The following is an 11,140-nucleotide window of genomic DNA, read 5'->3' as shown; positions in this document are numbered from 1 at the left end:
CAACCCAGTGACCCACGGTGCTCTTCACCTGCACCATGTTAATCTCAGCTCGCCGCAATCCTCAGGCATTAATTCGATACCAAAGGGATAAGCGACTGACATTCCAAAAAGGTGTAATAATTTCACTAAGAATTTGCTGAATTCTGGCTGATGTGGTGAAAACAGAACAAAGATATTGGTCAAATTTAGTTCGTATGATTTTAATATCCTGCTGGGCAAGTGCAGGAAGCATATGAATGGGGATGGCACCGATATGAGAGAAAGCGTAACCTCTCTGAATAAAATAACCTTTCTTCATAAACGCATCGCCTTCATTTTGTTAAAAAACGAACTCACTGAGCTCCGCTGCCTGAAGTTCAGAGTACTGTTAATACCAAGCCCTGAACGTTGTTTCACATATCTGGGTTGTAAGTCAAGAGCTTTAGCTGAGAAAGCAGAAAGCGAGCAGAGCTAGTGGGGTGTTTCAGCTGTGAATACACAGCAAAGCCCTTGGGAGCCTTTTCCATAAAAGGCAGCGTGGAGAAGGCACGTAACGCTACTGAAAGGGGCTGTTTCCATCATGCTGCTCAAAAGCTTCCTACTTGTCCGCAAAAGGCATACGCCACAGGCCGGCTTACCCCTAGGGCTCCCTTGCCAGCAAGGGGGTGAGCTGGAGCTGGGCACAGTGGTGATTTTGGTGATGTTGGTATCTCTTTTCTGCAGGTCAGGCCAAGCCCTAAGCTGTTCAGCAGACGAGGAGCGGAACCTGAGGAGGAACCACTGCTGGTGCCTGCACACCAGAGCTGAACCCAGGGTGGCAAAGATGGCCCAGCTCTGTTTTCTGTGCAGGATCCTGGGATCTGATTCGACCAGAGAATTTCGTTGAATCTGGATCATGGAGAAGAAGCGCGAGCAGTGTGCAGGGCTTGGTGCATACGGTCCACCTCAGCAAACATCTGCTCATGGTGCCCACGTCGTTACATCCAGTCCCTTCCCTTCCAGCCTGCCCACTCAGCCAAAGCTAAGTATGGCCCTGTTTCTCTCAAACACTCTTCTAGCTTCCAACAGTTTGCAACTCGGACCTCTGCTTACAAACATTTGGGGCATTTTTCATCCCAGAACTTGTCCACTTCCTCTTCAGTAACCACAACATCCTGTGGCAAGGACTTCTGCAGCTCAGCTATATGCTGCCTTGAGAACCACCCTCCCCGTCTTCATCCTCAACCTGCCGTCTCAGCTTCCTGTGACCTGCCATGGTGGGCATCCACTAGACCAGGACCTGGGCTTGCTCCAAAATGAAGCCTTGAAAGTGTCCCGAAATCCTTTCCACCTCTTCCTGATGTGGACTGATGGCATCAGACTCTGTGTGAAGCCAGTAGAGGCCTTGAATCTCTTAAATCTCCTGCTCCTCAGGACCCTGGACACAGATCCAGACATCACTGTGAGCAGCAGAAAGGGGTTTACCTGCCCCTTTCACCAGAGGACTTTAAATTCGGTGGTTCTTGGCACTGTCTGAACCTACCCCCAGACCCTGGGAGGTCACCTCTGGTCTCTGGGATGCTGGAACAGAAGGTGTCACCTTGACGTGTCCAACACGCATCCCCGAAGATCAAAGCAAGGGTCCTACCAGAACTGGCTGCTCAGAGATGGGACGAGGAGGAGGAAGAGGCAAGGAAACTGAATGCCTGGCAGGTATTCCTCGATAAGCAGGCAAGGGTTCTCCAAGAAATCCAAACGCAGCTCCACAGCAAGGGCAACGGTCCAACTCCCATGGACGGAGTCGTTTGAAATTGTATACGGCAAAAGTCGTACCAACAGCTGTCTCTAATTAAAAGCACCTGTCATCTTAAATGGGAAAACCGAGGTGGGTGAACGGCTGCTGTCCTCCCCCAAAAATGCAGAGGAGGGTTGTTTGGATCCTTCTTTGTGGCCTCCACAGCTCGGCAGCCTTATAAACCCACTGCCCGAACAGGTAAGTTGGGCGATTTAATTCTCCAGCCAACTTCTACATGAAAAGTTTCTCTGCTCCACAGAGGCCTCAAAAGCTGAGATCCATCCCCCTCCTCTTACAGACACACAAGGCAGCCTCACAAGTTGAGTGTGAAGTAGCAAACGATTTTATTTTAGTCGGTAAAAGGCTTTTTTTCTTTTTTTTCAAAAAGATGTGCAGGGACACAGCTCTCTCCCGCAGATTCACCTGCTGGTGATGCTTTTAAAGTGCTAATTACAACTGTGAAATTATGGGTGTTTCACAGCAGAAAACCAAACGTGTGCTTTTATGGAGTCGGAAGCGACAAGCCAGGTGTCTCACAAGAGCGATTCGGTGCGAGAAGGCAAAGCGTACAAGCCACTGCTAAAAAGTCGCGGGAAAACGTGAAGAGTTTTGCAGGCAAGTAAAGCACCAGAGAAGAGGGCCTTGGTACGGATGCTGCTGGTTTGGGATCTCATGGACGTCCTCCGAAATCACTCAGGAAGCATGTGAAGAAGGCACGTGCCCCCTCTTTTTAACGAATTTTTGGGTGGATTCTGCAGTGTGGTTATGCAGGCTCGCGGACTCTGCTTTACGATACGTGTTTTGCTTTATTTAGGTGAAATATTCAGTGGTAAGCACAAGCCTTTTAACAAGGTGAAAGGATTCGGAGAGATTTCCTTACCCACTGCAAATAAAGAGCAATTCTCTGTGCTGAAAACCGCAGCTTCCATGGGGAGGTGACAGGTCTCTACAGAGCCCTCGCTGACAAAATTACAACAGCGGAAGCAAAAAACCCAGCTTACTGCGGACTGCTGATGGGGAATCCTGCGTTCTTCTCCCTGCTTGTGGGGATGTTTTGGGCAAGCTCATCTCCGTCCTGCTCCTCATCTGACAGGAAGGTTGTATTTTGGGAAGCTGTGCTGAACGGCAGGAATCCAGCAGCAGTAAGAAAAAGAAATCCTCTACTATAAAAATGTTTTGTTACTTTTGTGTTCCTGGGCTTTTGGCAGGGAGTAGCTGAGATGGTGAACAACCGGCAGCCACAGTGGTTTGGGTTTGAGGATTTTATCTTGGAAATCTTGCAGCCCAATCTTCTCACTTTCCAAGCTGACCCCTGGGATAGCATGGAAATTATGGGCTGCAATTTTAAACAAGACTTTCAGGATAACCCAGAGCATCTTGACCACTGGGTATGGCCTCCCTGTGGCACGCAGAGTCAATCCTATTTGTGTCCCAGCCTGGACACAAGCTTCCTATATTCCTATCCCATAGTACCAGGTAAGGTGAGAATTACATCCACCCTCCTAGCCAGGCTCAAAAAATACAGCCTAAAGATCAAAGATGCCCAACAATCCTGTATGGAACCAAGTCTGCTTAACGCTGGCATTGCATGAAACGTTATTCTTAAAGCATAACCCCCTTTTCTTGCCTGGAGCGGGGTGAAATGAGGTTGATCCTGAAGAAAACTGGTTAGATGTGGCTCTTTCCTGAGCCTCAGCTTCATCCCCAGGGGGTCAGTGCTGCATGAAGTGATCTCAGAGCCCATCCCTGATCCTCAGAACCAGGTAAGGAGTCTCCAAAGCAAAGTACCAAAGCAGAACGAGAGCTCCCAGGAGAGGGGACAGCTCGCACGCAGTCTGGCCTGGCGTGTTCTCATCATGGGGGCGTCTCTCGTCATGAATGAGCGGAAGGCAGCGTGACCTGGTGCACTGGGGTCCTGCCAGCACACCCAGCACCAGGGAAAGGAGCAGCAGAGACTAGCCAAGGTCCCAGCAGCAGAGGCGGAGACACCAAGTAAGGCAAATTCAACATGAGGCGTGCCTGGTGAAGGCTGCTGCACGGACCCTTGGGCACGTTTTCAAGCCTAGATGAGCAGAGCCAACAAAATCAGCTCCACTTTTACAAGATGTCTGCAAAACCTTTCCTTGCTGCACTGCCTGGAGGGACCTGGGCGGGGGGAGGGGTCACCCTTTGGACCAGCAAGACATGTTTCCCTGGGGCCTCCTGAGACCACAGAAGGAAGACGTGGAGAATCACCATGAGGACTTTCTTTTTTGACTCACTCCCTGAACAAGACCCTCTCTATGGCTGTAAAAGGAGAAGGCAACAGACAAGAAGATGGTTGGGAAATGGAGGGGAACACACCCAAACCCAACAGCATCTCACAACCAAGGCCTCTTCCAGCAAAACCTTCCAGAAAGAGATTTAACATGGCCCCTACAATCCCCCCCGCTGCTCCTCAGGCTTCAAACGCGTTGGCCAAATTCCTGCTACGAAGAGGAATCGCCCAGGCTGAGTGATGGTCGTGGCACCCCATCCATTCCAGCGCTATTTCTGCAATCGAGCGTACACCAGGAATGCCACAGCTGAAATCACAGCGATGCCCACAGCTGGAATGATGTATGGCAGGGATGGTCCGTCGCTGTCCCCTGGGGGGCCTCTGGCCTGAGACGAGCTGGTCACAATGCCACGGTCCCTGCTTGAGTCAAAAACCGGAGAGTTTCCACGGGAACCGGCTCCGTCTTGGAGGCTGCTGCCTGCCTCCAGCTGGGTGCTGGGGTAATGGTCCACACGGACCTCATGGGTGCCCAGGGAGGTGCTGTCCCAGCTTGGAAGCGGACGGGAGTCTCTGCTTGCTCCAGCTACCTCCTCTTCTCTGGGGTCTGCATGAGCCGCTGGAGCCGGACATCCCAAGGAGACTCTGGAGACCGTTTCTCCTGAGCTTGAGCTATCCGTGCTCACCATGAGTGGGTCACTGCGGAAGGTGAGGCTATCGGATGCCCCGGAATAGGGGCTGCTGGGCCCCCGAGAGCTCGGGCATCTGCCAGCCGCCTCTGGGCTCTCCTCATCCATGGAGTGGAGGACGCCTGGCTTGCTGAGCTCCACATCCCTCTCCACGTTGCTGCAAGGCACCCAGATGCTTGTGGCAGACCTCACCTGAGAGGCTGTCCTCCCATATGTGTCTTCAAAGCTTCCTGCAGCAGTTTGGAGAGGGTCCACCGAGGCCAGGATCACCTTTGTGAGACAAGAAGAGGGGCTGGGTGCCATGGGGACCACCCATCTGGCTTGGTTTCGAGCACTCATGTCATGTGACGAGCCCACTTCAGCACTCAACCACCGCATCTCCAGCCACCAACAGCAAGGTTGGGTCACAGGTAACTCCCAGGGCTGGGAGAGTGAGCAGGGCAGGGAGGTAGAGGCTCCGAGGGAGATATGGGAAAGAAAGAGAGGGAGACAAGCAGAGAGGAGAGGGGCACCTGGAAGCCAGGAGACTGACTGGAAAGTCAAGGTGGGGGAAATAAGGAGTCAAAGCCCAACAAACCTTGGCTTCCTTCTCCCATGCTCCAAAATACAGTGTCTGGACAGGGACATGAACACAGTGGGGAAAAAAGCCCTGAATAAACTCGCTGCCAGCTCGAAACCTTACACTGCAATGGCAAATCTCCCGACCAGGGGGAGTTTGCAAAGACCTGAATGAAATGCAAGCGGCAACAGGAAAGGTCACCTACTTTCTCCTTTGCTGGCAAGGAGCGGGTGCTGCTGGCCGTCTGCCCCGCCGGCAGCTTTTCCTCTGGTACAGGAGGCTTCAGGGAGGTGTTGCAGGACAAGGAAGCATCTCTGGGCACAGGGGTAGCAACTGGCATGGTCGTTTCCATCTGAGTGTCTGTCGGGGAGAAAACAAAACGTATGGCGTTAATCAGGAGACCTAAAAGGTGAGCTCTCCCCATAGGTGCAGGTAAAGCAGATGGCACCAGCCAAGCCAGCTCCCCCAGTCTGTTCCTCCCTTTGAGAGCAGGGTGGCCCCAGGCTGCTGAAACAGGGGTGCAGACATTCAACTGGGGCATTTTACATCAGAAATGAAGCAAGTGCTTCTGCCAAGTCCTGGTCAGGATGTCATGCAACAACTGGAGGGAAAAGCAGTAGAAAACAAGCAGCCAGGCTGGATTTCTGCACAACCCAACCTTGCTCCCTTCCTGGAGGAGGTCACTGCAGCCCAGGAGATAGGAGATAGGAGACAACAGCAGAGAGCTGCTCCCTACACCTCCATGAGTGCTCATGGGCCACCAAGGCTGACGCAACCTTGGGCTGTCCTGTACCAACAGCCACAGCTACCACTGCGCTTTGGGAGGGTCTCCATGGCCACCTGGTGGGGCCCTACCCCACAGCTGCACCTTCTCTGCCACTCTCCATCCTCACCATCAAGCAGGACGGCATCTGGCAGCACCTTCAACCCTGCTCCCCATCAGCACGGTGGCTACATGGCTCTGCTGGGTAGGAAACCCACCTCCATCTCCTCCGTGCTCTCGCAGCATCCCAACCAGCTTCTGCTCCGCATCGAACTGCTGCTGTATGAGGAGGGGGCTGCGCACATCCACGAAGCTGCCCGGGGCCTCGCCATGCCCGGAGCTCAGCACAGCCTGTTTTTTTGGCAGTGAGTCTGGGGGCTGTGGCCCCCCGCTGCGTGTGGCCTCCTCCAACCTCGGGGCTGACTCAGTGGAGACGTAGAAGTCCTCTTCGGGCTCATTCCTGGGCTGCTGAGGGCTGCGAGCAGCACCCACACCCCTCGGTGGGAGAGATGTGCGCAGACCCAAGCCTGGTGCGCCGCGGTGCAGGTGGTTGGCGTTCCCGAAACACCCGTTGTCCACACAGACCGGGTGCTGCTGGCGGCTCAGCCAGTCCTGGCCCCACCCAGGGGGGGCAGCGGGTGGCACAGCCACGCTGCCTGCCCCGGGGGTCCCCACTGCAGCCTGCACAGCCTTGATGGGGCGTGGGAGATGCCCCTCTTCGCTGCACCCGTCGCTCACTCCATCATGGACTGTGCACCCAGGTGGAGGTGGCCGGGGACTCTCTTCCTCCAGGAACTTTTTGGGGAGCTGGAAGGAAATGAGCTGTGTTAGGCTGAGGGGGTCTGGGACCAACTGGGGTGCGCCAAACTTTGACCCCATGACCCACGTGAGCCTGGAAATGAGGGGGTCTCTCTCTGGCACCCACCACACAGCTCACAGGAGGTCTGCACAGCATGTGGGAGCTCAGACTAACAGAGCAGACCCTGTGCTCCCATCTGTGGAGGGGAAGCAGGAGAGGGGAGCAGTTTTAGGGCCATACGTAGGCTGTAAGATACCAGACACAGCCAGCATGCAGCAGAGCTCAGCAATAAGAGGCTGTCTGGGGTGTCCTTCAACAAGCCCAGTCCTACCACGGGCTCCTCATGCCCCACAGCACCAACACTCTGGTCCAAAAGGGACCTTTGTGTCCCTGTCTGATGTGTGACCCACTCACCGATTCCTGCACCGGGGCCCTGGCGTCGAGGTCTGCGCTGGTAGTGGTGGCAGCACTGGGCAGGAGAAGTGCATGGTCACCCACAGGCAGGTCTTGGCACGGTCGCTCAGCCAACGGTGCACCCGGAGCACGGTTTGGCTCTGGGGACGGTGTCTGGGCACCAACGGAGGTGACGGTGGGACGGGCATCGCTGGCCACAGGAGGGAAGGAGGCAGCAGCAGGAGCTGGGGGACCTGGAGAAGCCAAGGTGGTTCATGAGTGGGGACATCAGGGGAAATTCCAAGGAGGCAGAGGATGAGCACAGGGCTGAGGCAGCCCCTCACATGCCCCTGCTCTGTCCCCACGTTGGCCAAGCGCACAGCACCCCGTCGTTTATCTTTCCATCTCCCCTCCACGTGAGAAACCCAGCCTGCCGCCAACCCAAGCACCTACGAACGAGGACCCTGCCACCTCCAGGCACAGCACCGGGGTGAAGGACATCCCTTCGGACAGTCACAGACACCCCCAGGCCCCTGGGACGCCAGGGCAGGGAGAGAGGCCAGCTGCTCTGCGGACATCAGGAGACATGGTTTGGGTCTCCGTCTCCACCAGGCCCCTGGGGCAGCACCTAGAGATGATGAGGCTACATACGGACTTGCGAGGAGTCGTAAACGTGCTGCAGCTCATCAGCCAGGTGCCCCGCGTTGTTCTGGCGCAGCGCGTCGATGAGATCCAGCACCCAGCCCTGCCGGCACTTCAGGTGCTGGTAAAACCGATAGACGGTCGCCTGGCTCCCCCGTGTTTCCTCCCGGGAGTGAAGTTCATCCTAAACAAAACACACAGCGGACCTAAGAGAGGATCTGGCTTAGAGGTAAGGCAGCTATATGTTGCCTGAGCTATACATTGGGGAAGGAGCCCGGCAGGACTCGGGAAAGCAGGAAATTACTCTGTCGGCGTCGGTCAGGCAGCTCAGGGAATCAGCCAGTGACGCCACGCGGATGTTCTTGAAATTCTTGAGGTTTTTCAAAATGTAGTCGTAAACTTTGTCTTCGGCAAAACCCATCCTGGCTCAGCACCTGCTGGGAGAGAGAGAGAGACTCGACGTGAGCAGAGGGCTGCTGGTAACGCTCGGATTTTCTATAGGAGCTCAGGCTTTTCTATAGGAGCTCAGATTTTCTATAGGAGCTCAGGATTTTCTATAGGAGCTTGGATTTTCTATAGGAGCTTGGACTTTTCTATAGGAGCTTGGACTTTTCTGTAGGAGCTCGGATTTTCTATAGGAGCTCGGACTTTTCTATAGGAGCTTGGATTTTCTATAGGAGCTTGGATTTTCTATAGGAGCTCGGATTTTCTATAGGAGCTCGGGCTTTTCTATAGGAGCTTGGATTTTCTATAGGAGCTCGGGCTTTTCTATAGGAGCTCGGATTTTCTATAGGAGCTCGGACTTTTCTATAGGAGCTCGGATTTTCTATAGGAGCTCAGGCTTTTCTATAGGAGCTCGGATTTTCTATAGGAACTTGGATTTTCTATAGGAGCTTGGACTTTTCTATAGGAGCTCGGATTTTCTATAGGAGCTCGGGCTTTTCTATAGGAGCTTGGATTTTCTATAGGAGCTCGGGCTTTTCTATAGGAGCTCGGATTTTCTATAGGAGCTCGGACTTTTCTATAGGAGCTCGGATTTTCTATAGGAGCTCAGGCTTTTCTATAGGAGCTCGGATTTTCTATAGGAGCTCGGATTTTCTATAGGAGCTCGGGCTTTTCTATAGGAGCTTGGATTTTCTATAGGAGCTCGGGCTTTTCTATAGGAGCTCGGATTTTCTATAGGAGCTCGGACTTTATAGGAGCTCGGATTTTCTATAGGAGGAGCTCGGGCTTTTCTACAGGAGCTCAGATTTTCTATAGGAGCCCGGGCCCTCGGCACAGACGCTCAACCTCGGATCGGCGCCGGGGGAAATCCTGGGTGGAAAACACGCAAAGAAAACAAACCCAAACCGGTTAAAGTTTAACTCTCGACTCTGCTTTCGCAAACCCGACTCCTTTCTGCGATCGCTCAACTTTTATCGGGTTTGCGACCGGGCGGATCCCAGCCGCGGGGTTTCCGTCGCAGTTATCGCGACACGGGCGGCGCAGGGTCACGCCAGGCGGCGGGGGCCAAGACTGGCGATCCTTCATCCTGGGAGACTTCGTGCTCACAAATAAACTTGGAAGAAACACCCCCCCCCGCCCCGGTCCCCCTGTGTCCCCCCCTCCCCCCCCGCCACAACCGCCCGCCCCGTACCTGCGCTCGCCGCCGCGCGCTCCGCTCACCACTGAGCCCGCCCACTCCGCGCGTCGCCGCCGCTGATTGGCCAGCGCGTACGCCCGTCGCGGTGATAGACAGGCGCTGTGAGGTGAAAAGGAGGAAGTGCCCGCCCCTCTCCTCTCCGGGGTCCGACCCCATGGCGGCGGGACGGGAAAGGGGGGGGCCTCCCCTCCGCCCCGGAAGGGGCGGAGGGGAGGCCCCCCCCTTTCCCGTCCCGCCCCGCGGGACCGGGCCGCCTTCCGCACCGACAGGTGGCAGCACCGTAACGGGAACGTCCCACCCCTCTCGCCCCGCCCATCTCTCCGCCCCCACTGGCCCCGCCTCGGCCCTGTCAGCCGAGCGCGCCCTGCGCGGAGCCGCACCATGGCGGCAACGGCGGCGGCAGGAGCGGGCGGGCGGCTGCGGGGGCGCCGCTGAGGGCCGGCAGCCCCGCGGCGGGGCGCTGAGGGGCGGCGGCGCCTTCCCCTTCCCCCCCCCACCCCTTCCTTTTTCCCCCCTCCCCTCCTTTTCCCTCCTCCCCCTCCCCTCTTTCTCCCCCAGACCCCCGCGCCCTCCCCCGGCGCGGCGTCCATGGTCGCGGCCGCCCGCCGCGGAGTCGTACCGGAGCCTTTGGGCGGCGGCGAGAGCCAGCGAGGGAGAAGGAGCGGGCCCGGCGCCGCCCGCCGCGCCGCAGGTGAGCGACCGGGCGAGGGGAGGCGACGGGGACGGGCCCGGGGTTGTTATGGCGACGCGGGGTCTGGGGGGGGGGGCTCTTCGGGCGGCCCCCACGCGTGTCCGCGGCCTCTGCGTGGCTCGGTCTGGTGTGGGGTCCTGCCTCGTCCCTCGCCTCCTCCCGCCGTGGGTTTGATTTTTGAACAATCGTCTTAAAAAGCGAAGCGCGCGGATCGGGCGTGTGAACTTCCACGCGTGGGGCCGCAGTGGCCCACGGCCCCCTCTCGCCCGCCAAAGGGGGGCCGAGGTGGGGACCCCTCTCCGATACCCGGTAGACAAGGCGCATCTCCGGGCCGCAGGCAGACCCCACGGTCTCCAGCCGCCTCCTCCCTGCCACGGCTTCCTTCTTCCTGCCCGCAGTCACCGGGCTCTGTGGACTCCGGCATACAGGACACCGGGAGTCCGGCACCGGGCCCGCCGTGAGCGATCCACCCTCCTCGGTGGCTCCTGGCCTGTGCCAGGGACCTAAGTCTTCTTTTCGGGAGGGGTACGCCAGCCTTGTAGGCTCATGGCCTGACTCCCGCCCTGCACTGTCCCTCTGGGAGATGTTCCAAGCTGGAGCGTTGCATTGGACACCCCTCCTCGCCACGGAGTCCGAGGGCTGTGTCCCCTCCTCGCCGGTGTCTCCGCGCATCCCAAATGGGAACGTACGGGCTGCCACGCTCCGGGCTCTCCCACGCTCGGGTAGATGCGTCCTCCCTCCTCGACCGGCACTTGCTTATTTCTGATCTTGGATGTCATCAAGGGTGGAAAATGTGACAGGAAGGAAGGGAGGCTTTTTTTTCCTCCTGCTAAATATGGACTGACATTAAAATCCAAATACTGTCGTGAAAGGAATCCCAGCCCCTGTTTGTCGGAGGAGGGGAAAAAACGATGTTTTCTGGCTTTTCGGCTGCGAAGGTTCCAGCTGGGAAGTT

At 56.5% G+C, this 11,140-nt stretch overlaps 2 protein-coding genes across 3 annotated transcripts in view; one reads left to right on the top strand and one right to left on the bottom strand.

Annotated features, from left to right (window-relative positions):
- Positions 1 to 2,094: 2,094 nt before the first annotated feature.
- Positions 2,095 to 9,530, bottom strand: MAVS (mitochondrial antiviral signaling protein). Of its 2 annotated transcripts, none has more exons than XM_086612575.1 (7): positions 9,489 to 9,530; positions 8,157 to 8,289; positions 7,862 to 8,036; positions 7,232 to 7,464; positions 6,237 to 6,825; positions 5,461 to 5,615; positions 2,095 to 4,966 (listed from the first exon to the last, which is right to left on the bottom strand). In XM_086612575.1, exons 2-7 carry the CDS (start codon positions 8,271 to 8,273, stop codon positions 4,280 to 4,282), a joined length of 1,956 nt encoding a protein of 651 aa, XP_086468701.1. In that variant the 5' UTR covers positions 8,274 to 8,289; positions 9,489 to 9,530; the 3' UTR covers positions 2,095 to 4,279. The 2 variants fall into 2 exon arrangements, with proteins under 2 accessions (XP_086468701.1, XP_086468700.1); XM_086612574.1 differs by having other exon boundaries at positions 8,157 to 8,286; positions 9,489 to 9,512.
- Positions 9,531 to 10,146: 616 nt separating this feature from the next.
- Positions 10,147 to 11,140, top strand: part of PTPRA (protein tyrosine phosphatase receptor type A) — a 141,271-nt gene continuing 140,277 nt past the window's right edge. The window contains exon 1 of the mRNA XM_086612573.1: positions 10,147 to 10,185. The gene's annotated coding sequence lies outside the window, so the exon portion shown is untranslated. The remainder of the gene's footprint in view (positions 10,186 to 11,140) is intronic.

Source organism: Tauraco erythrolophus, chromosome 5 (assembly GCF_009769465.1).
Source record: "Tauraco erythrolophus isolate bTauEry1 chromosome 5, bTauEry1.pri, whole genome shotgun sequence".
NCBI lineage: Eukaryota > Metazoa > Chordata > Aves > Musophagiformes > Musophagidae > Tauraco > Tauraco erythrolophus.
The sequence above is the reverse complement of the archived record's forward strand: the minus strand, read 5'-3'. Positions and strand labels throughout refer to the sequence as shown.